The sequence below is a fragment of the Pecten maximus genome, chromosome 2, assembly GCF_902652985.1.
Source record: "Pecten maximus chromosome 2, xPecMax1.1, whole genome shotgun sequence".
Taxonomy (NCBI): Eukaryota; Metazoa; Mollusca; class Bivalvia; order Pectinida; family Pectinidae; genus Pecten; species Pecten maximus.
The window spans coordinates 44,159,447-44,183,311 of record NC_047016.1 but is presented as its reverse complement, the minus strand read 5'-3'; the positions used below and the strand labels follow the sequence as shown (position 1 = coordinate 44,183,311).

Here is a 23,865-nt window from a genome sequence, read left to right as displayed (position 1 = left end):
ATTTATAGATAACATGATTACACTTCATATCAATTTCGATAATTTCGTTTTGCCATAACACTGTCAATACTTCATATTTTTCACCATTGTTTGACCGTATTACTAATTAATTGAATCTTAATTGAATTAATGCAAATCTTCTAATATTATAGTTTTAATGATGTATGAGTGATAATAAATGCCCGGACAGTGAATAACTGGTCCCGGTCGTTTTAATAGTGCGAGATCGTAGCCATAACTCCGTCAAATATTGATATTTTTTTCACCACTTTTGATCATATTTATGGATTAAACTTCTATCTGTCCATATGCAATAGTTTTGATAATGTATTAATATAAATAAAAGCCCGGGCGGTCGTATCAATGCAAATAACAAGATTGTTGCTCATACCGAGCGCTAGGTTGCGAGATCGCTAATTTCACGTAGCCATAGCTCTGCCAAATATTTATATTTTTTCACCATTTTTGATCATATTATTGATAAAGCTATTATCTATCCATATATTATAGTTTTAATAGTGTCTGGATATAAATATAAGCCCGGGCGGTCGTATAAATGCAAATAACAAGATTATGGCTCATCCCGAGCGCTAGGTTGCGAGATCGCTAATTTCACAAAGCTATAACGTTAACTCTGTCAAATATTAATGTATTTTCACCATTTTTTGCCATATTATTAATGAAGCTACCATCTATCCATATATAATAGTTTAAATAGTGTTTGGATATAAATAAAAGCCCGGGCGGTCAATATATATTCCCCGGGCAGCACCGGGCAGTACCGGGCGGTGCCGGGTAGACCGGGCAGTACCGGGCTGTATATAATATATTCGCCAGTGAGGGAGATACTAAAACACTGTGATCCTATCAGGTCCGTGAACTCACTACAACGAACAACGAAAAGGCGATTTGAACAGATAAACATATAAATAACAACTCAAGTGGCATATTTTATGTCTTTTCTGATTTGCAACTCACCATGCGAATGGCGAGTGGCTGTTTGTTTTCGTTTCAACTTAACCTGTTTAAACCGATTTAACCAGACTATTACGCGAAAGAATCCCAAAAGGATTTCCGGTTCAAGATTGGCACGGCTAAAACCAGATGTCGAGAAACCAGAAACGTGAAAGAGGTTTCGATATTGTAAATATTAATTAATGCTTTATACCATATAAATGCCAAGTTGAAAAGAATATTTTAAACATTCCTTGTTCAGTATTAATATTTGCAAATCCGAAAAACTTTACGGGATGACTCTTCTAAGTACGGAGTGAGTACAGCTAAAACTGGTAACGTGACTTCTGAATTTAGTATGGCCTATTCATGAGTTGGAAGACCGGTGCCGTGGAAGAAAGCAGAATCATGTTGGCTGATTGTCTTTTAATCGTTTTCATATCACTCTGTACAGCATCTCTTGGAGAGGGTAATTTCTTTTTCGTTTATTTTCAAGGCGTTCGTAATATGATGTACGTAAAGGATGTACTCATTTATAGAAGCGATACGACAGAAATAAAATATACTGTACTGGTTATGCTTACAGTAACGGCTACAGGTAGAGCAATGGAGGGTATTATCGTCAGGTTAAGTATGACTGCTTCATTACCAGTGAATACTGTTCATAAAAATAAAATAACTGTTGTAGGTTAAGTTTAGGCTAGTGTTGTGTTTACCTGAGTCTGACTTGTTGAGCGTTTATCACTTATACGAGGGAACATACTTTATTTGTATTTCCGGCCGAACAGAGGCAGTTATCGTCAGGTGGAGGCAGTTATCGTCACCGTCAATATTTTCATGCGTTTTGAAATGTTTCTTGTTATAAACACAAAAAATATCATGTCTACATTTAAAGAACATGCATTGATCAACAAAAAATGCATTTAAACCGTTAAACAAATATGCAACCGGGCAAATATCATTGTCGGAAATGTTTTGGGTTTCTGCACGTGCTGCCCGAGCTTTCAAGCACTTTGCAACAGTGAACATTACATTCAGCATCGATTTTATGTCTGATAATACAATATTACGATATCAATAAATATCAGATGAAACTTGGAAGACACAGATCAAATACTGATCTTTTAAAATTAAATCTTAAATTTAGAACAAACAATTGGGTCTTCTAAAAGACTAGGTTATTTATTTCGATTATGCAAAACTGACGATAACTGCCTCCAGTGTACCAAATTGTGGCAGTTATATATCGTCACGCCGATTAACGGCATCGAAGAAGCCCGGATGTACATACTACGCGGGTCAACTTAGCAGACGCGGCGGAACTTCACATATATCACAAACATTCCAATGTTTGCTTCCCGATTTGAATATTGAAAGGAGAAAGATGATGCACTTACCTTATTAAGTGACGTAAGAACATCAGAAAATTATGACGTGAAGATTATTAAAATATTTAAACGTAAATATTATCTGTTTGGAAACTTTGTCTGAATGAAAATCAGGCCAGAAACGTTCTAAAAAATTATATATTTGTTCATTGAAAACTACAGCAATTTGACTTCAACATTTAATGAAATATTCAAAACTTTTGTAAAAACTGACGATAACTACCGCCTGACGATAATACCCTCCATTGCTCTAGAATCTTGCATAGAAAATGTGATTTTCTTTTTTTTTTTGATATGTTAGTGGTATATGTATCCTGTAAAGTACAAGGTTGGCAACTCCACCACGAGCGAAACGGCACATCACCATACTTCAATCGACTAAAAAACACATTTGTTCAAACTGACACGGCGCATACTGTTAAAGTGCCTGGCCACAAAATGGCGACGTCGTTGCTTCAGACGTTTCTATTATATGGTGTATTTGAAACGTGATTTTTGAAAAATTAAGTCATTTAATTTAAACTTACCTTTTAGTATTTTGTAAAACATCCCTAAGCCTTGATTACTGCCCGTAACCTCTTTGGTATTGTTCCATCTAAAGATTGTATGTGGTCAGATGGAATAGATGTCCATATTTCTTTAACAATCTGGATCAGACTTGCACGATTTGTTATGTCTGCTAATCTCCCTTGAAGTTTAATTTTTATTAGTCTCCAAACATTTCCCATGATATTGATATCTGGAGACTGACTTGGTCAGGCTAGTCTGAATTTCATTTTCCTCCTTCCATGTACGGGTCATAATAGACTGGTGTACGGGGCAGTTATCCTCTTGAAAGATCCACAACCTGTTGGGGAAATCTTTAGTGACAACTGACCATAAAGAATCCTCAAGCACATTTCCATTAACTTCAGTTTGTGTACCTACCCCATTTATGGACAACCCCCCCCCCCCCCCCCAGAAAAAAATTGCCGATATCCCCAGAACATGGGTAGTGACTGTTATACGTTCCCAAGCTGTCTGCACGTAATTTCTCGGAGGGTTTTCTGTCCTTATTTAAAACAACTTTCATTTCATCACTAAAAATCACCTGTGACCAATTATTATCCACATTCCATGCAAGTTTTGCTCCACACCACCGCACTCTGTTTTCCCGATGAAATTTATTAATCGTTATTGTTTTGGCTACTGAGCATCTCCTGTAATTATTTTACGACAATCTTCATCTTACTGACCTCTGTGGCAATTGATGAGGAACACTTTCATTAAAAGATGCAGTCAAATTAAAGCCGCTAAAGACTGTCATCTGTTCTTCCTCACAAGCTGGCAAAGTACTCCATTTTCAACCATCTTAATGATCGTCTGCTTCTGCTCGGCTTCCAAATCACTACCTCAAGGCGCCATCTTTGATGACGTCACGATTACTGCTATAAATAGTAACATTCAAAAACCCTACCTGTCTGGAGTTGAACTGGTACATGAAGAAAACTGTACACATAATTGTATCGCACTTGGTCAACCCGTTTTCTCACAATACATTTTTAGCTCACCTGGACCGAAGGTCCGGTGAGCTTATGTCATGGCGCAGCGTCTGTCGACCGTCCGTCCGTCCGTCCGTCGTCCGTCAACATTTGCTTCAGATCGCTACTAGTCATAAAGTTCTGATTGGATTTTGACCAAATTTGGCCAGAAACATCCTTGGCAGAAGGGGAACAGATTTTGCATAAATGGTGACTCTGACCCCCGAAGGGCCAAAGGGGCGGGGCCCAATAGGGGAAATGGAGGTAATTCATTTGAATCGCTACTAGTCATAAAGTTATGAATGGATTTAAACCCAATTTGGTCAGAAACATCTTTGAGGGAAGGGGAACAGATTTTGCATAAATGGTGGCTCTGACCCCGGAGGGGCCAAAGGGGCGGGGCCCAATAGGGGAAATAGAGGTAATTCTTTTAAATTGCTACTAGTCATAAAGTTATGAATGGATTTGAACCCAATTTGGTCAGAAACATGCTTGGGGGAAGGGGAACAGATTTTGCATAAATGGTGACTGACCCCAAAGGGGCCAAAGTGGTGGGGCCCAATAGGGGAAATAGAGGTAATTCCTTTAAATCGCTACTAGTCATAAAGTTATGAATGGATTTGAACCCAATTTGGTCAGAAACATCCATGGGGGAAGGGGAACAGATTTTGCATAAATGGTGACTCTGACCCCCAAGGGGCCAAAGAGGCAGGGCCCAATAGGGGAAATAGAGGTAATTCCTTTAAATCGCTACTAGTCATAAAGTTATGAATGTATGTTCTAAAAACAATTCTTGAGGTCTTTCAGACCTTAGAGAGTCTGGACTTCATTAATCTTTAAAGCAGTTTGGATTCCCACACTATAACCATATATAGCATTGTTGGAGATTTACAAATAAAACAAATTGAATATGAACATTATTTTGACATTTGGTCTAATCCAACCAGGTGAGCGATACAGGCCCCATGGGCCTCTTGTTTATTGAAGAGCTGAATTAATTTCATTTTCACAACAAGTATTTTGCGTACTATATAATGGCCAGGCACTGTATATGCTACTGTCATCTAGAAACATCCATCTCTAACCTACCGTGTCACTCAATACAAATTGTTACATCCAAAACAATAATCCGTGAAAACATCGCCAAATTTCTTCAACAAAACACCACGGGGTTGAAAGGTCATGCGTTTATAAAATCATCTGTCGTGCACTTTTTGGGGTCATTTCCGCATGCATTTTGTCCAGAAAAACACTTTGGCTCGTTGTAAGGTTTTGTCTAATTTACCACACGGTAGGTTAAAGATGAATGTTTCCTGATGACGGTCTCATATAGCGTGCACCGTGTCAGTTTGAATAAATGTGTTTTTTAGTCAAATCAAAGTGAGATAGGGTGGCGTTTCGCTCGTGACAGAGTTTCTGCCCTTCACTTTTACACAATGCACATACTACTGATATCATTTTTAGGTCAAGTCTCAGTTGACCTATTGCGATATCTTTTGTCCAGCATCGTCCGTCGTAAACAATTTACATTTTCAACTTCTTCTCAATAACCAACCGGCCCAGAGACCTGATATTGGTTGTGTAACATGCTGGGATGAAGGGCTACAAAGTTTGTTCACGTGGATGACCTTCATTCAAGGTCACAGGGGTCAGATTTGCTTAAATCTTTAAACAACTTCTTCTTGTTAACCAAAAGGCCCAGAGACTCAATATTAAGTCTGTAGCATGTTGGGATGAAGGGCTGCCAAGTTTGTTCAAATGGATGACCTCAACCTTCATTTAAAGTCACAGGGGTCAAATATGCTAATATCTTTAAACAACTTCTTCTTGATAACCAAAAGGCCCAGAAACCCAATATTAGGTCTGTAGCATGCTGAGATGTAGGGCTATCAAGTTTGTTCAAATGGATGACCTTTACCTTCATTCAAGGTCACAGGGGTCAAATATGCTAAAATGTATCATAACTCAGGTGACCGTTAAGGCCCATGGGCCTCTTGTTTTTAATTCTCACTTTTTATGCAAGCGCCTGTGGAATCTACATGTACTAGTGTACTGTAGTGATGTACATTGTAGGTACAGTATTGTGTGTATACGTGGTGGGAGTACTGGGTATGTACGATAAGAATGTTCACTGTTGTGGGTAGCCAGTATATATGTTACTTATAATATTTATAGTAGACTATATTAGGCTAGTCCTCCCTACCCTGGCTGTTAATAGGACGTTAAACAAAAACAAACCAAACCAAACCCCTAGGGAGGGGTGGGGGGGGGGGGGGGGGGGGTGGGGGGGGGGGGGGGGGGGGGGTGGGGGGTATATGTGCTATCACTAACCACAGGTTAGTTTCGTTTTATATAATAATATATATGAGACTCATTTATATGTACTCTTCTATGTTATTATTTTATAAAACGAGTCCGGCACCTGTGTACTAACAGAAGAAAAATACAACAACCACAGTGGGACTCAAACCCAACACCCCTTTTGCAAAGGCTCTAGTCTCTTGAGCTCGGCCATCTGGTACATTGCTCCGCATCTCCCTCCTTCAACCATAGTTTAGTTGACACCAAATGTTCCAGAGAGATATATATTGATGCTCTTAACATGTACGGTTGAGGTACAAGTCCAAACCAATGCTCAGCCCTGTCCCGTTCCACTTCAGTAAAATATAATTTAATATATAATCATAGGGCCAAAGGCCCTGAGAAACGTCAGGGTCTGAGGTCATATAATAAGAAATTTAAAATTGGATTTTATAGTCAGACAGTTACATTTGTATCAGATGAAATGTCTTAATCTGGTTATTAGCTGATCACCTTGACCGAAGGTCCGGTGAGCTTATGTAATGGCGCGGTGTCCGTTGTCCGTCCGTCTTCCGTCAACATTTGCTTCAAATCGCTACTAGTCAAAAAGTTCTTATTGGATATTTACTAAATTTAATCAGAAACATCCTTGGCGGAAGGGGATCAGATTTTGCATAAATGGTGACTCTGACCCCCAGGGGGCCGGAGGGGCGGGGCCCAATAGGGGAAATAGAGGTAATTCCTTTAAATCGCTACTAGTCATAAAGTTATGAATGGATTTGAACCCAATTTGGTCAGAAACATCCTTGGGGGAAGGGGAACAGATTTTGTTTAAATGGTGACTCTGACCCCCGAGGGGCCAAATGGGCAGGGCCCAATAGGGGAAATAGAGGTATTTCTTTAAATCGCTACTAGTCATAAAGTTATGAATGGATTTGAACCCAATTTGGTCAGAAACATCCTTGGGGGAAGGGGAACAGATTTTGCATAAATGGTGACTCTGACCCTTGAGGGGCCAAATGGGCGGCGCCCAATAGGGGAAATAAACGTAATTCATCTAAATCTGTACTAGTCATAAAGTGATGAATGCATTCAATTCTTGAGGTCTTTCAGACCTTAGAGAGTCTAGACTTTATTATTTCTTTGAAGCAGTTGGGATCCCCACACTATAACCATATATACAATGTAGCATTGAGATTTACAAATAAAACTAATTGAACATGAACATTATTTTCACATTTGGTATAACCCAACCAGGTGAGAGATACAGGCCCCATGGGGCCCTTGTTCCTATTCTATATACATTCAAGAAAACATGTATAACATATTTATCTGCCGACAACTTTCCAATAGCTGAGTATAGTTATTTCCCTAATTCTTTAATGCTTGTGGAAGATTATTGATATACTTCTGAATCAGTAAAGCTGCTTGTATTCTTTTAAAAAAAAAAAATCAATTGAACGACAACTCGGTCTATTAAATCGAGGATGTACACAAGATGATTTTTTTATTTATACTAAATAAGATGTACATTTAATTAGGCCTAGCAAACATCTATTTTATGACCCCTAGTAACATCGAAAATGCAAATATTTTACCTCCAATAGAAAACTGCAGTCACGCTGTCCGACGAGACAATTATAGGCCTAACTGTTTTGACAAAGGAGATGCCAGTACATCAGTCACGGATCCGATCATAGTCATTAGATTCTTTTCAAATACACAAATGATAATCTTATTTAATAAAATCCTCATGAAAAACGGCAATGTAGTTTGTTACAACTTGCCTTCAATTCCTGTTGATATTTCTTGCATAATCTAGCGACATACAAATAAACATTAGACATTACCGCCATTTTTGTCGATTAGTGATGATCAGGTGATTAGTCACATGACACCTGAACTTATCCCGTGGAATGTTTGGCTGCAAAGCTATTTATAGAATTGTAAACATTTGACTACGAAAAACGGTTGGTTTTTCACGCTTATATGAAATGTTCCTGCATGAGCTCAGAATGAACATATGAGTCTAAGACATGTGGATAGTTTCTTTGTGGACGCATGTAAATTTCCATGACGATCAAACTGAATTTTTTACTTTCGTTTTCAAGGCAGGATCGAGACAGAATTACGTAATCCTAGGCGAACAAAAGTGCAATATACTGATGAGGAAAATGTTTATATACTGAAACGAAAAAGAAACGCAACTTCAAATTGTAGGTTTAATAAAATAATACTTGTGAGCATTATGTTTAAATTTCATATGTAATAGTTAATATTGAATATTGATGTAACATCCTTTAAATGTTTAGAGATTTTTAAGAACAGGTCACTTTGCTAGAAGGTCATGATTGGTAGTACCCTACGTGAATCCAAGTTGAAATGGCAGCAGTTTTGAAACCGTGCCCTAATATCGTGTGTGTCCTCCTCGAACAGTTATCACATCTCTAATTCTTTGTTGCATTGAGTTCATCAGGGCATTGACTTTCCGTATTGGAATGTTATTCCATTCTTGGACGAGTGCATTTGCTAACTGAGGGAGGGTATTTGGGGGGTTACGGCGATTTCGAATTCTTCTGTCTAATTCATCCCACAAATGCTCGATTGGGGACAGGTCGGGGCTATATGGAGGCCAATCTATAGGAACAATGTTCTGTGTCGCAAGAAAGTCTCTACAGACTCTTGCAACGTGTGGTCTCGCGTTATCTTGCTGAAAGGTTAGATGATGCTGCCTAACAAACGGCACAACATGGGGCCTAAGGATCTCATCCCGATAGCGTACGGCCGTTAAATTCCCATTGACTATCACCAAAGGCGTCTTCAAACCATGGGAGATTCCCGCCCAAACCATAACTGATCCACCCCCAAATCGGTCGTGTTCCAAAACACAGGCGTCAGCAAAACGTTCGCCTCGACGCCGGTACACACGTTGACGGCCATCTGCTCGAAATAACGTGAATCGAGATTCATCGGTGAAGAGCATAGACCTCCAACGTCTCATAGGAAAACGTCTGGGCATATGTGCCGTTGCCCATTGCATACGACGTGCTCGACGTTGCGGTGTTAGTGGTAAACCAACGTACTGTCGCCTTGCACGCAAATTAGCCTCACGCAGTCTGTTGATCACTGTTTGGGGATGAATTCGACGGTTATGATTACCAATCGTATTCCTTGCCGTTTCAGCGGCCGTTAATCTCCTGTTACGCAGGTGTGCCAACCTAAGAACCCGGTCTTGACGTCGCGACGTTACGCGTGGACGTCCTGATCTCGGCTGGTCATCGACTCTTCCTGTTGCGTTAAGACGTGAAACTAATCGACTAATAGTCGATTTGTGAACTCTGAATTGTCGAGCGACGTGAAGTTGCGTGTTCCCTGCCAGAAGCATCGCTATAGCACGTCCTCTATCAACCTTTGATAACCGTGGCATAATTGTAAAAGGAATTATTGTTTGCAAAAGTATTGGCGATGATGTGGCTCAATGTTAGTGATGAATTGATACTGGTTTGAATGAAAAAAGAACGCATATGTTTGTACAGGCACGGTTTTTGATGTTTTTACCGCGCCGGAAGTGCATAGGTCTCTAGTCACACTTGGGTGATTTTGAAGATTGGTATGGGTGTTAGGCAGGGTGCATGTTTATTTCCGCGATTTTTATACAGATATGTATATTTAATACAAAATTAATCACAATTTTCCATGTTGCGTTTCTTTTTCGTTTCAGTATATTATAATCTAAAATAGTTTAGAACACCAAACATTCATATTTCATTTTAAATAATTGCAGTAAACATGGGAACCATCAGTTAAATTGTGTCAATAATTGCTGTTAAAATAGGGACTATATTAGGCTGCGGATGTATATTATTTGTATTACAGAAAAAGAGAAGTTGTTAGCCGGAAACAAAAGTGTGACTAACAAAATTTACCCACCACGACTATAACGACAGGTGCCAAAGGCATCCTGACGTTAAAAACCTGTGGTATGTTTAGCAGAAAGTCTCAGAAACTTCCACTTTGGCGAGGAAATTTCCACTTTTCTAATCCCTAGTATAAGCTCACCTTACTAACTCAGACTGGTGGAGAATTTCCCTTTAGCCTAGTGGTTTGCCTTGAGAGCGAGATGTCACTGTAGTTCCAGCCCCAGCGCGGCGGGGTATTTTTCATTACTCCTTCCTATTACAAACCTAAATGATGTTCATTATATATAAGCATTGTTTAGAAAGGATATAGAAGAGGTCAGAGCAGGTCCTAGAGGTATAAAATGGAAAGTAAGACTAAAGAGAAAAAAAAAAAAAGATTGTTATACATCCGTTTCAGGATTAACATGGCTGCTAGTGTACAGAACAGACAAATACAAAAAGCTCAAGGCGGAGGTGGAGAAGCAGAGCAAGAAATGTAAGTATTTATATTTACTGTTTATTTTTGCCTAAAGATAATACATACCGTATATACCGTGTATTGCTGTAAACATGCCAGAAAACAATAAGTTAGGTCGGTGGGGAAATCTTTTAAGTTGTTTTAAAAAGTGTTTAGCTCATCTCTTCGAAGAACAGTGAGAGCTTAAGTTGTCATTCCAGGCGTTGGTTTTTCAAATGTCAAGTTTTTGGTGTAAGTGTTGAAAGGCATAGTAATTATATATGGTAATATGGTCCCTGTGGGGGTTAAACTATCCCCTGCCAGAGTTAAACTAAAAGATTTTTTGGGGAAAAAAAACACATTTTTCAAATTTTTTTGACTTGGAATATTTCTGCGTTAAGTTTTTGATGAATATTTCTGCGTTAAGTTTTTGATGCAAGTGTTGAAAGGTATACAATTTATACCGGTCCACATTTTTCAAGGGAGACAACTCTCATAAGGATAATATATTTTATCAAAAATTGAAGAAATAGGTCCAAAAGCAATATCATTTGTATTTCATATATTCATTCAATCTACAACAGATATAGCTTGTCTCCCAAATGTTTGTCAATAAATAATTTATATATATATAAATTGGTATGGTTTTGAAAATTGCATGAATTCACAAAACATAATCTGATCAAGTAAACAATATAAATATTATTAATGCAATTTGCGAAACCATGCATACCAATTAATATATTTTAATTATTTATTGACAAACATTTGTGAGACGAGCTATGCTGTTCTCCAACAGCTCTTGTTTACTAGCTAGATAGACAGGAAAGATGGAGGAGTAATCTTGACTTTGATAGTCCTTTCTTTAAAATAGCCCCCCCCCCCCCCCCCCCCCCCCCCAAAAAAAAGAAAGAAAAAAAACTTCAAGGTTGTGCAAAAATTCAGGGTTGTTAGGGTTAGCGAGAACACTTAGATATTTTTCCTTAGTAGTCTTTGATGGGGAGGAGAGTACTATATTCTTTTTCTCAAAACTTTAGAGAATTTTAAGGTCATGATGTTTGTAAAATTTTACTTATAATCTTACATATGAACACAAATTAATGATACCATTTTAGAAACATTATTACAATAAACTTTGTACACAAGGGAACAGGGGTATAGCTATAAAAACTTTCCTCTTATTGAATGTCCACATATTGATACTGTTACCTCTGATACATGAACAGATTAACATAAAATGGGCTCATGCGTTTGTCCAGATTTTGGAACTAAGACAATTTGTTTGGTAACGTACTTGAATCTTTTTTAGTGGAGAAGAAAAAAGAAGTTGGTGATGCAACAGATCGCAGCCAAAAAAAAAAATTAGGTTTGTAATGTTTCTTGTCTTGTGTTTTTAGCTCGCCGGTTACGAGTAACCGTGAGCTAATGCTGTACCCCCGGCGTCGGTGTCAGCGTCGACGTCCAACCCCACTTTAAAGTTTTTGAGATAATTTTTTGGAAAGCTTGTAATTATAAGTCCAAAAGTATACACCTCACACCCTTCTAATTTGGTTAATACATCCATTAGGGGTCTAGGAACGATATTATGTGATGTACAATTTCAAAATGACATGCTTAAATATACATATATAAAAAATTAATGCATATTGTGATTGCTGCCACCGATGAGCTTTCGCAATCATTGATTGCACTTGTTATAAAAGTACTGATTCAATGCACTCACATCTGGCTATCATTAGTAACTTTCATAATTATCAGCAGATATTAAAGAGATGTTTAAACTAAGTTACTAATTAACACAAATCAGGTGAAATTTATTTACATATAATTGTACTGATATATTGAGGTAAAACTTTAAAATGTATATATGAATTTGATTGAGATATGATATTCTCTTTTTTTTTTGTCATTTACAGAGAGACAAGAAGAAAAGCTTAAGAACAACAACAGAGATTTATCTTTTGTGAGTTCTGTTGCTTTAAAAAGGAAAATCTCAATATGAAGTTTTCTGGTACAAAAATTTTAAGAGTATTACGGCATATTTGGTAGGGCTGGGACAATACAGTGATGCCCCGATCCAAAACGTATCACGATACTAGAGCTACGATCACATACATATCGGGATACATAGATAAACTATATTCAAACATTATACATTATTTGTTTCAATAAAGGCCAAATGTTTTCCATACATCAGATTTGGATCCGAAAGGCGATTTCAAAGCTACCCAGTTGTCCGCCATGATGTTTGGTTTGTTGTAAACAAGAATTGTCAAACGCTTTCTGATTGGCCTACTGCAGCTGGCCTCAACCACTCATTTAACTGCTTTCACTTTCAGAGTAGCACTCCTGTTTACCGGAAATTGATAACACTTTCGTTTTCTACAATTGTTATTTTATTTGAATTAAGTATTTCTGAAGAAAATGCATTTAACAAACAACAAGAGCAAGACACAGGATCAATACAGGTATCGTAAAATTGCATTTGGTTCGATATAGGTATCGTAGTGAAAGTGATCGCGATCCACCTGTGCACCGGTGTATCATCCCAGCACTAATATTTGGGGACTACAGCATGATTTACATTCCAATATGACTGGCATATTCTCATAATAAATAGATTTGAGTGGAACTTAAATAGCACAGAAATATATTGAACAGACAAAAATAAACTACATGCCTGTCTGTAACAGATGTATGCATACCTTTTGGTTTCACTGTTTACTTTTCTCTGTCTAATTTAGGTGAAAATGAAGTCCATGTTTGCAATAGGTTTTGCATTCACAGCTTTACTTAGTATGTTCAATTCCATGTAAGTACTGATTTCATGTTATGTAGAGCCATCAAGATCCATATTCATTTTATAAGTCTGGATTTAGAAATCCATCACTCTGTTTCTTAGCGGTTTATTTGTGAGAAATCCATATGTGTTATTTTGTATTTGAACTGCACAATTTTAAAATAGAAACTGTTCCAAGCTGGTGCATTTCAGCACAAATTCATGATATTCCTAGTACATACATTCCTTTGTCCATTCTGGTCTGTATTTGTTTTATTTTCATGGAAATATTTTTAAAAATTACAATGAGAATTAAATTTTTAGCTAATGATTATTGATATATGAGAACAATTACTGTTTGGCCTTTTCAGTAATTAATGCCAATGTAATGTTTGATTGATTATCCATATTCCCATGCAGATTTAACTTCAGAATATTTTGTTGGTGTGTTTTCAGATTCGATGGCAGAGTGGTAGCCAAGCTGCCTTTCACACCCATCTCCCTTTTGCAGGGAATATCTCACCGGAACCTCGGCGGAGATGACTACACACACTGTTCATTCATCTTCCTATACATTCTATGTACCATGTCTGTGAGACAGGTAGGTATACTGACAGGTGATACATTTCTGTATTCTGTGGACCATGATGTCTGTGAGACACACCATGAGTTTGACTTTTTTATGTCTCTGCCATAAAATGAGGAGTGGGCATATTGTGTTGCCTATGGTTTTCCCGTCCCGTTGCATTGTCCTGTCCTGTCTCGCTTTAATTTAAACACTTAACAACTTCATTCTTGACAGATTTTCTTCTAACTTTATGCAAAGATCATGCATGAGTTTACTTTTGACATTGTTGTTTTTCAGGATTCCAAGGTCAAGGCCAAGGTTACCCTTGCTAAATATAAAAAGAATCATCAACTAGCTCTTTCAGTTTTAACACCTAGCAACTACATTCTACCAAAATAAAAATATGATTTTTCATCAAACGTTATACAAAGGTTGATTAAGAGTATACTTCTGACATTGTTGTATAAGTATACTTCTGACATTGTTGTACGAGTATACTTCTGACATTGTTGTACGAGTATACTTCTGACATTGTTGTACGAGTATACTTCTGACATTGTTGTATGAGTATACTTCTGACATTGTTGTATGAGTATACTTCTGACATTGTTGTATAAGTATACTTCTGACATTGTTGTATAAGTATACTTCTGACATTGTTGTATAAGTATACTTCTGACATTGTTGTATGAGTATACTTCTGACATTGTTGTATGAGTATACTTCTGACATTGTTGTATGAGTATACTTCTGACATTGTTGTATGAGTATACTTCTGACATTGTTGTATGAGTATACTTCTGACATTGTTGTATGAGTATACTTCTGACATTGTTGTACGAGTATACTTCTGACATTGTTGTACGAGTATACTTCTGACATTGTTGTACGAGTATACTTCTGACATTGTTGTACGAGTATACTTCTGACATTGTTGTATAAGTATACTTCTGACATTGTTGTACGAGTATACTTCTGACATTGTTGTACGAGTATACTTCTGACATTGTTGTACAAGTATACTTCTGACATTGTTGTATAAGTATACTTCTGACATTGTTGTTTGAGTATACTTCTGACATTGTTGTATAAGTATACTTCTGACATTGTTGTATGAGTATACTTCTGACATTGTTGTACGAGTATACTTCTGACATTGTTGTACGAGTATACTTCTGACATTGTTGTACGAGTATACTTCTGACATTGTTGTACAAGTATACTTCTGACATTGTTGTATAAGTATACTTCTGACATTGTTTGAGTATACTTCTGACATTGTTGTATAAGTATACTTCTGACATTGTTGTATAAGTATACTTCTGACATTGTTGTACGAGTATACTTCTGACATTGTTGTATAAGTATACTTCTGACATTGTTGTATAAGTATACTTCTGACATTGTTGTATAAGTATACTTCTGACATTGTTGTACAAGTATACTTCTGACATTGTTGTATAAGTATACTTCTGACATTGTTGTACGAGTATACTTCTGACATTGTTGTATAAGTATACTTCTGACATTGTTGTACGAGTATACTTCTGACATTGTTGTATGAGTATACTTCTGACATTGTTGTATGAGTATACTTCTGACATTGTTGTACGAGTATACTTCTGACATTGTTGTACGAGTATACTTCTGACATTGTTGTATGAGTATACTTCTGACATTGTTGTATAAGTATACTTCTGACATTGTTGTATAAGTATACTTCTGACATTGTTGTAAGAGTATACTTCTGACATTGTTGTATGAGTATACTTCTGACATTGTTGTATAAGTATACTTCTGACATTGTTGTATAAGTATACTTCTGACATTGTTGTATAAGTATACTTCTGACATTGTTGTACAAGTATACTTCTGACATTGTTGTATGAGTATACTTCTGACGTTGTTGTATGAGTATACTTCTGACATTGTTGTACGAGTATACTTCTGACATTGTTGTACGAGTATACTTCTGACATTGTTGTATGAGTATACTTCTGACATTGTTGTACGAGTATACTTCTGACATTGTTGTATAAGTATACTTCTGACATTGTTGTATAAGTATACTTCTGATATTGTTGTATGAGTATACTTCTGACATTGTTGTATGAGTATACTTCTGACATTGTTGTACGAATATACTTCTGACATTGTTGTATGAGTATACTTCTGACATTGTTGTATGAGTATACTTCTGACATTGTTGTATGAGTATACTTCTGATATTGTTGTATAAGTATACTTCTGACATTGTTGTATGAGTATACTTCTGACATTGTTGTATGAGTATACTTCTGACATTGTTGTACGAGTATACTTCTGACATTGTTGTACGAGTATACTTCTGACATTGTTGTATAAGTATACTTCTGACATTGTTGTATAAGTATACTTCTGATATTGTTGTATGAGTATACTTCTGACATTGTTGTATGAGTATACTTCTGACATTGTTGTACGAAGTATACTTCTGACATTGTTGTATGAGTATACTTCTGACATTGTTGTATGAGTATACTTCTGACATTGTTGTATGAGTATACTTCTGACATTGTTGTATAAGTATACTTCTGACATTGTTGTATGAGTATACTTCTGACATTGTTGTATGAGTATACTTCTGACATTGTTGTATAAGTATACTTCTGACATTGTTGTACGAGTATACTTCTGACATTGTTGTACGAGTATACTTCTGACATTGTTGTATGAGTATACTTCTGACATTGTTGTATAAGTATACTTCTGACATTGTTGTATGAGTATACTTCTGACATTGTTGTACGAGTATACTTCTGACATTGTTGTATGAGTATACTTCTGACATTGTTGTATGAGTATACTTCTGACATTGTTGTATAAGTATACTTCTGACATTGTTGTATAAGTATACTTCTGACATTGTTGTATAAGTATACTTCTGACATTGTTGTATGAGTATACTTCTGACATTGTTGTATGAGTATACTTCTGACATTGTTGTATGAGTATACTTCTGACATTGTTGTATAAGTATACTTCTGACATTGTTGTATAAGTATACTTCTGACATTGTTGTATGAGTATACTTCTGACATTGTTGTATGAGTATACTTCTGACATTGTTGTATAAGTATACTTCTGATATTGTTGTATGAGTATACTTCTGACATTGTTGTACGAGTATACTTCTGACATTGTTGTACGAGTATACTTCTGACATTGTTGTACGAGTATACTTCTGACATTGTTGTACGAGTATACTTCTGACATTGTTGTACGAGTATACTTCTGACATTGTTGTACGAGTATACTTCTGACATTGTTGTACGAGTATACTTCTGACATTGTTGTACGAGTATACTTCTGACATTGTTGTACGAGTATACTTCTGACATTGTTGTACGAGTATACTTCTGACATTGTTGTATCAGTATACTTCTGACATTGTTGTATGAGTATACTTCTGACATTGTTGTACGAGTATACTTCTGACATTGTTGTACGAGTATACTTCTGACATTGTTGTATGAGTATACTTCTGACATTGTTGTACGAGTATACTTCTGACATTGTTGTATGAGTATACTTCTGACATTGTTGTATGAGTATACTTCTGACATTGTTGTATGAGTATACTTCTGACATTGTTGTATCAGTATACTTCTGACATTGTTGTACGAGTATACTTCTGACATTGTTGTACGAGTATACTTCTGACATTGTTGTATGAGTATACTTCTGACATCGTTGCGATTCAGGGTTTCAAGGGTAAGGTTACTGTTGCTAAATTTAAAAAAATCATTAACCAATTCAATGTCATCATGATAGCTATATTACAATATATTTCTTTTTTTATATATTTTGACAGAAGTTAATAAAATACAGTTAGTTTTTGTGCTTCGGGGTTCTAAGGTCAAAGTAACTTCATAGACACCGTCCAATCCTGATTCAATTTTAACACCTACCAAGGTAGTTACTTCATTATTTGACAGTTTTTGGTCAGACTTGAGACAAAAGTCAAATATATGAGTATACTTCGGACATGTGTTTTAAAGTGTCAAGGTCAAGGTCACACTTGCTATATATAGAAAATCCTCAATTGATTCAAGTTTAGCAACTTAATACCTTCAAAACATTTGGTCAAACTTTATGCAAAGGTCACCTGGCATTGGGACATTTATGTCTTACAGACATTTTTTAGTTTAAGTATTTTAAGCATATTATGTCACCATGACATGGTGTACCTGGTACTTTAAATATAAACAAGAAAATACTGATCTAGGTCAGACTTTGCTCATATTTTGCTTTGTTTGCAATGTTTACATTTTCTATATTTATACCGGCATGGGCTATGGTACAACTTTTTAGGTCACCTGAGACAAAGTCTCAAGTGACCTATTCTAATCCTCTTTTGTCCGTCGTCGTGCGTCGTGCGTCGTCCGTCGTGCGTCGTCCGTCGTGCGTCCGTAAACAATTTACATTTTCGACTTCTTCTCCAAAACCCCTAAACCAAATTCCATGAAATTTGGCAGGAAGCTTCTATGGCTAAAGGTCAACTAAAATTGTAAATTATATGGTCCCCACCCCCCAGGGGCCTGAGGGGTGGGGCTAAAAAGGGTTGAATTGACTAAAACTTCAAAAATCTTCTTCTCTACTCTCAGATATTGTGGAATCAAATACTCTTTATAGTTATAAGGGTCTTAAGGTGCTTTACTAAAATTGTGAATTTCATGACCCTGGGGTCTCAAGTTTGCCCCTTGGGAGGGGGTAAACTTTACTATAGTTTATATAGGGAAATCACATTTTTTACTATAATATGTTTGAATTCTATTGGAATTCATTCTAACTTAGTTAACATTATCACCTTGTGAAGGCAGTTTGATGGTATACACATGTTGGCCCTGACTGACCCCCAGGGGCTAATGGGCGGGGTTAAAAAGGGCCAAATTGACTGAAATTTAACAAATCTTCTTCTCAAGACGGAAATAAGGTGGAATCAAATACTGTTTATAGTTGGAAGCATCTTAAAGTGCTTTACTAAAATTTTGAATTTCATGACCCTGGGGTCTCAAGTTTGCCCCTGGGGAGGGGGTATACTTTACTATAGTTTATAAAGGGAAATCACATTTTTGACTACAATATGTTTGATTTCTATTGGAATTCATTCTAATTTGGTTAACATTGGAATTCATTCTAATTTGGTTAACATTATCTGCTTGGGATGGCAGTTTGAGGGTATGCACATGTTGGCCCTGACTGACCCCTAGGGGCTGACGGGCTGGGCTAAAAAGGGTCAAATTGACTGAAATTTCAAAAATCTTCTTTTCAGACTGAAATAAGATAGAATCAAATACTGTTTATAGATGGAGGGATCTTAAGGTGCTTTACTAAAATTGTGAATTTCATGACCCTGGGGTCACACATTTACCCCTGGGGAGGGGTAAATTTTACTATAGTTTATATAGGGAAATCACATTTTTGACTGATTTGTTTGATTTCTATTGGAATTCATTCTAACTTGGTTAACATTTTCAGTATAGGATGAAAGTTTGATAATATGCACATGTTGGCCCTGACTGACCCCTAGGGGCTTATGGGCGGGGCCAAAAATGGTCAATTAAATTAACTGAAATATTTCAAATCTCAGGTGACCGTTAAGGCCCATGGGCCTCTTGTTTTAGATAAATTGTAATTCATAAGAATCCAGGCTATACTTGTTTCTCATATTGTTTCTCATAAGTTTTATAATTAATAAAAGTAAATCCTATCTTTGGTACATTGTCAGTGTTATTATTTCAGAAACAATTGATATGTGATTATCATCCTATGAATTTTCAAACACATGTTTGTTTTATTCTTCAGAACATCCAGAAGGTCCTTGGACTGGCTCCATCTCGTGCAGCTAGTAAGCAGGCTGGAGGGCTGTTTGGTCCTCCCCCTCAACTCTCAAAGTAATACAGATAAAGCATATCCGATGTCACTAGCAGACAATACACCATCTCTGTTTAAGACTAGTGAACATTTAAATGGTATTTTATACCTGTTAAATCTCAGTATCAAGAAAGCACACTTTATCTGAACATTATTTAATACATTCTATAAAGATATGTTTGTTATCAAGTAAGTGTGGAATGTGATATGTACATTTCTATAGGAGTATAAAGTTAACTTACAGAGTTAATAACATCCCATGTATGATATTATGTTTAAAAGATGATAATCAGAGATTTGTGTTTGTATGTTTGAACTGACCAAAATCTGAAAGTTTCTGCTGTTATTCTATAAAAGTCCTTTTTTCACCAACAATTATACTTTGGTGTGTATTACATTATGAGATCCATGTTATTGAATGTCATCACTTATGTATCACTGATTCTACAGAAACATGCATCTATTTGTAAAGATACTTAAAAGTGTTCATCACCTTTATTTTGTGAACAAACAGCATACCATATAATATAAAATACAGAACAAGAAGGATTGTAATACGAGGGACAGTACATAAGTCTATTATATAAGTGGATGTATTGTGGTGTGGTCAGATGGATGTATTGGTGTGTTGTCAAGATAAAGAATATTGGATAAAATTATATTGTACAATGTATTGACATTTTTGTGTCGTTTTTTCTATACATATATATATATTAATTATTATTAATATACATGTACAATAAACATTTGTATTATCAAAGGATATTCTTTTTCAAATTTTCTGATTGGATAAAATAGTGTCATGCGATTCATGATAAAAAGCCATATTGACGGGATGTGCAAAAAAATGCTGGTAAAAAATCTGGTTGACCTCCCCTTGTTATTGTCCAAAAAGGTCAAATATCTTGCAATTGAAATAAAGACAAACAATATTTTGAATGTTCAAAATTTATTATCAATTTGTACTTTATATCTATAAATGTATTTCAATAAATTTACTGTTTTGATTGGGTGGTGTTAGGATGTGATTAAAAACTGACATGTACAAATGTTGCTTGCATTCATTTTTAGCTGGTCTTTTCGGAGAAGAGGGAGAGCTTATGTTGTCACTCCGGTGTCGATGTTGGTTTTTCAAATGTTTAGTTTTTGGTGTTGAAAGGCATAGTAATTTATGGTAATAATGTCCCTATGGGGGTTAGACTTTCCCCTGCCAGAGTTAAACTAAAGGCTGTTTTGGGAGAGAAAAAAAAGATTTTTGAAATTTTTTGGACTTAGAAAATGTTTGCATTAAGTTTTTGGTGCAAGTGTTGAAAGGTAATAAGGTATAAGGTATAATTGTACGAGGGTGCTGATAATTGGCAATAGAGTCCCACTAGAGTAAGACTACCCAAAGGGTAAGGATGACCTATAGCCATCGTGCTTCGTCCATCGCCGTCTGTTGTCTGTCGTGCACCGTCCTCTGTCCATAAACTTTTCACATTTCAAGCTTCTTCTGAAGTTTCACCAGTGGGATTGAGCTGAAACTTGCCAGAAATGATCCTGAGATGGTCCTGACCCAGTGATATTTTTCGGGTCCATCCGAAATCTAAGATGGCCACCATAGCCACCATCTTCAAAACACATTTTAATCTTCTTCTCAAGTTCCACCTGTACTATTGAGCTGAAATTTGCCTGAAATGATATCAATATGATCCGGACCAAGTGTTGTTAAATTTCGTGTTGATCCACAATCCAAAATGGCCCCTATAGACGCCATCTTGCAAAAAAACAACATTTTAAACTTCTCCTCAAATTCCACCATTGCTATTGAGCTGGAACTTGTCAGATATAATCCTGAGATGATCCAGATCAAGAGTTGTTACATTTTGGATCAGTTTGAAATGCAAGATAGCCGCCATCTTGAAAAACACATTTTAAACTTCTTCTGCAGCCCCATTGAACTGGAAATTGGTGAGGATGTTAAGGAAGGTAAGCCAACAAAGTGTTGTTATTTTTCGGCCTCATAAAAACTTTGACATGGCAGCCATGGTGGCCATTTTGTAACATGTTTGTGCAATCATGGTTTTCCTGAACAACACCTATTTCAGACTTCTTCTGAAGTTCCACCAGTGGAATTCAGCTCTTACTTACCTGAAATGACCCTGAAGATGGTCCTTACCAAGTGTTGTTTATTTTCTGCTCGGTCCAAAATCCACAATGGCCGACATGGCGAACAGTGCCAGGAGTACCCGGGTATGTATACTACAATAGTACAAGGGTCTTTAGAGTCGGATGACTGTTAAGGCCCTTTGGCCTCTTGTTTTCTTTTTAGATATATATATATATTTTTTCTTTTCTAATATTTGGACTTAGATCATTTTGCCATTAACTTTATGTTGGGAGTGTTAAAAGGCATAGTAATACATGGTATTAGGATCCCTGTGGGGGTTAAACTATCCCTTGCCAGAGTTAAACAAAGATTTTTTTAAGGGTAAAAAACTGATTTTTTAATTTTTTTATGAACACATCACTTTATAATTGTACTAGGGTGCTGATATTTGGTAAAAGAGTCGATCCCTCTGGAGTAACACTATTCCTTCTTTGAGTGAAACTGAAAAAAAAAACAATGTGAAAATGCTCACATTAGAAAATTTATACGGCTCCACATTTTTCAAGGGAGACAACTCTCATTAGGATAATATTTTATCAAACAAAGAGGCAACATGGGCCTTAACGGTCACCTGAGATTTGAAATATTTCAGTTAATTTAATTTACCCTTTTTGGCCCCACCCATCAGCCGCTAGGGGGCAGTTAGGGCCAACATGTGTCTACCATTAAGCTGTCATCCAATGCTGATAATGTTAACAAAGTTGGAATGAATTCCAATAGAAATCAAACAAATCCTAGTCGAAAATGTGATTTCCCTATATAAACTAAAGTAAAATTTACCCCCTCCCTAGGGGCAAACTTGTGACCCTAGAGTCATGAAATTCACAATTTTGGTAACGCACCTTATGACCCTTCCATCTATGAAGAGTGTTTGATTCCACCATATCTGAGAGTAGAGAAGATTTTTGAAGTTTTAGTCAATTTGACCATTTTTAGCCCCACCCCTGGATGGGGACCATATAATTTACAATTTTTGTTGACCTTTATCCACAGAAGCTTCCTGCCAAATAACATTGAATTTGGTTTAGGGGTTTTGGAGAAGAAGTCGAAAATGTAAATTGTTTACGGACGCACGACGGATGACGCTGGACAAATGGGGATTAGAATAGGTCACTTGAGACTTTGTCTCAGGTGACCTAAAAATCGAGATATGAAATGAGTGTTTGTTTTCAAAATATTGATCTGGGAAATTAATAGCAGAAGTAACAGCAATATATGTATATAAACTTCTGATAAGCTTCCTGGCCACCTATTTAAATATCTATAAAGAGAATATTCTGATAGTAATTTGGGCAATAATTGTTAATAATTAATTTCATTTAAGTAACTGGATTATACAAATCACATGTCATACAAATCTTAAGATTTAAGTTATGTTGAGTCTTTGACAGGAGACATTGGTGTTCTGGGTTGTCACATTTATGGTTCACGTATATCTTGGTGAATTTTTAAATATACATATGTACCCCATGTGTCATTTAACGAGGTTGGCCTAGGCTATCTTATTGTTTAGTTATATATATCGCCGTGATTCTGACCTCTATGTCAAAGGAAAACACTTTTTAGTAATTATTGTTCACCTGAAGCATTTGAACTGATACATGTATGCCATATGTACATATGTATCAGAATGCGATACAGCATATACATGAACAATGAATATGATGTTGACAAGTTCTTTTTATACCACACCCACATGTAGTATTCATTATACTCTTCCAAATTCTTCTATTCCTATTGAATTTGCTATATTTCCACTATTGGGCCAGACCTGTGGTTTATATGCAATTGGTTCTCCTTCAATCAAGCATGCTGCAGATCAGATCTGGAAAAAAAAATTCTGTTGTTCATGACTATTGATTCTATGGAAAAGATGATGGATGACGAGTACGTGATGTAGCAGACTATGTGTAGTGGCATAAGCTCACATGTTC

At 36.4% G+C, this 23,865-nt stretch overlaps 1 protein-coding gene across 1 annotated transcript; it reads left to right on the top strand.

Annotated features, from left to right (window-relative positions):
* Positions 1–1,196: 1,196 nt before the first annotated feature.
* Positions 1,197–20,730, top strand: LOC117322196 (calcium load-activated calcium channel-like). The gene is made up of 7 exons (XM_033876969.1): positions 1,197–1,423; positions 10,481–10,558; positions 11,829–11,885; positions 12,436–12,482; positions 13,264–13,331; positions 13,755–13,899; positions 19,714–20,730. The coding sequence occupies exons 1-7, from the start codon at positions 1,324–1,326 to the stop codon at positions 19,804–19,806; spliced, it is 588 nt and encodes a 195-aa protein (XP_033732860.1). The 5' UTR covers positions 1,197–1,323; the 3' UTR covers positions 19,807–20,730.
* Positions 20,731–23,865: the final 3,135 nt, after the last annotated feature.

Bases quoted from the DNA above. Each gene is read 5' to 3' on its own strand.
- LOC117322196 (XM_033876969.1), top strand. From the start codon at position 1,324: ATGAGTTGGAAGACCGGTGCCGTGGAAGAAAGCAGAATCATGTTGGCT. The intron at 1,424-10,480 runs GTAATTTCTTTT...CATCCGTTTCAG, and splicing joins TACAGCATCTCTTGGAGAGG to GATTAACATGGCTGCTAGTG. The intron at 11,886-12,435 runs GTTTGTAATGTT...TGTCATTTACAG, and splicing joins CAGCCAAAAAAAAAAATTAG to AGAGACAAGAAGAAAAGCTT.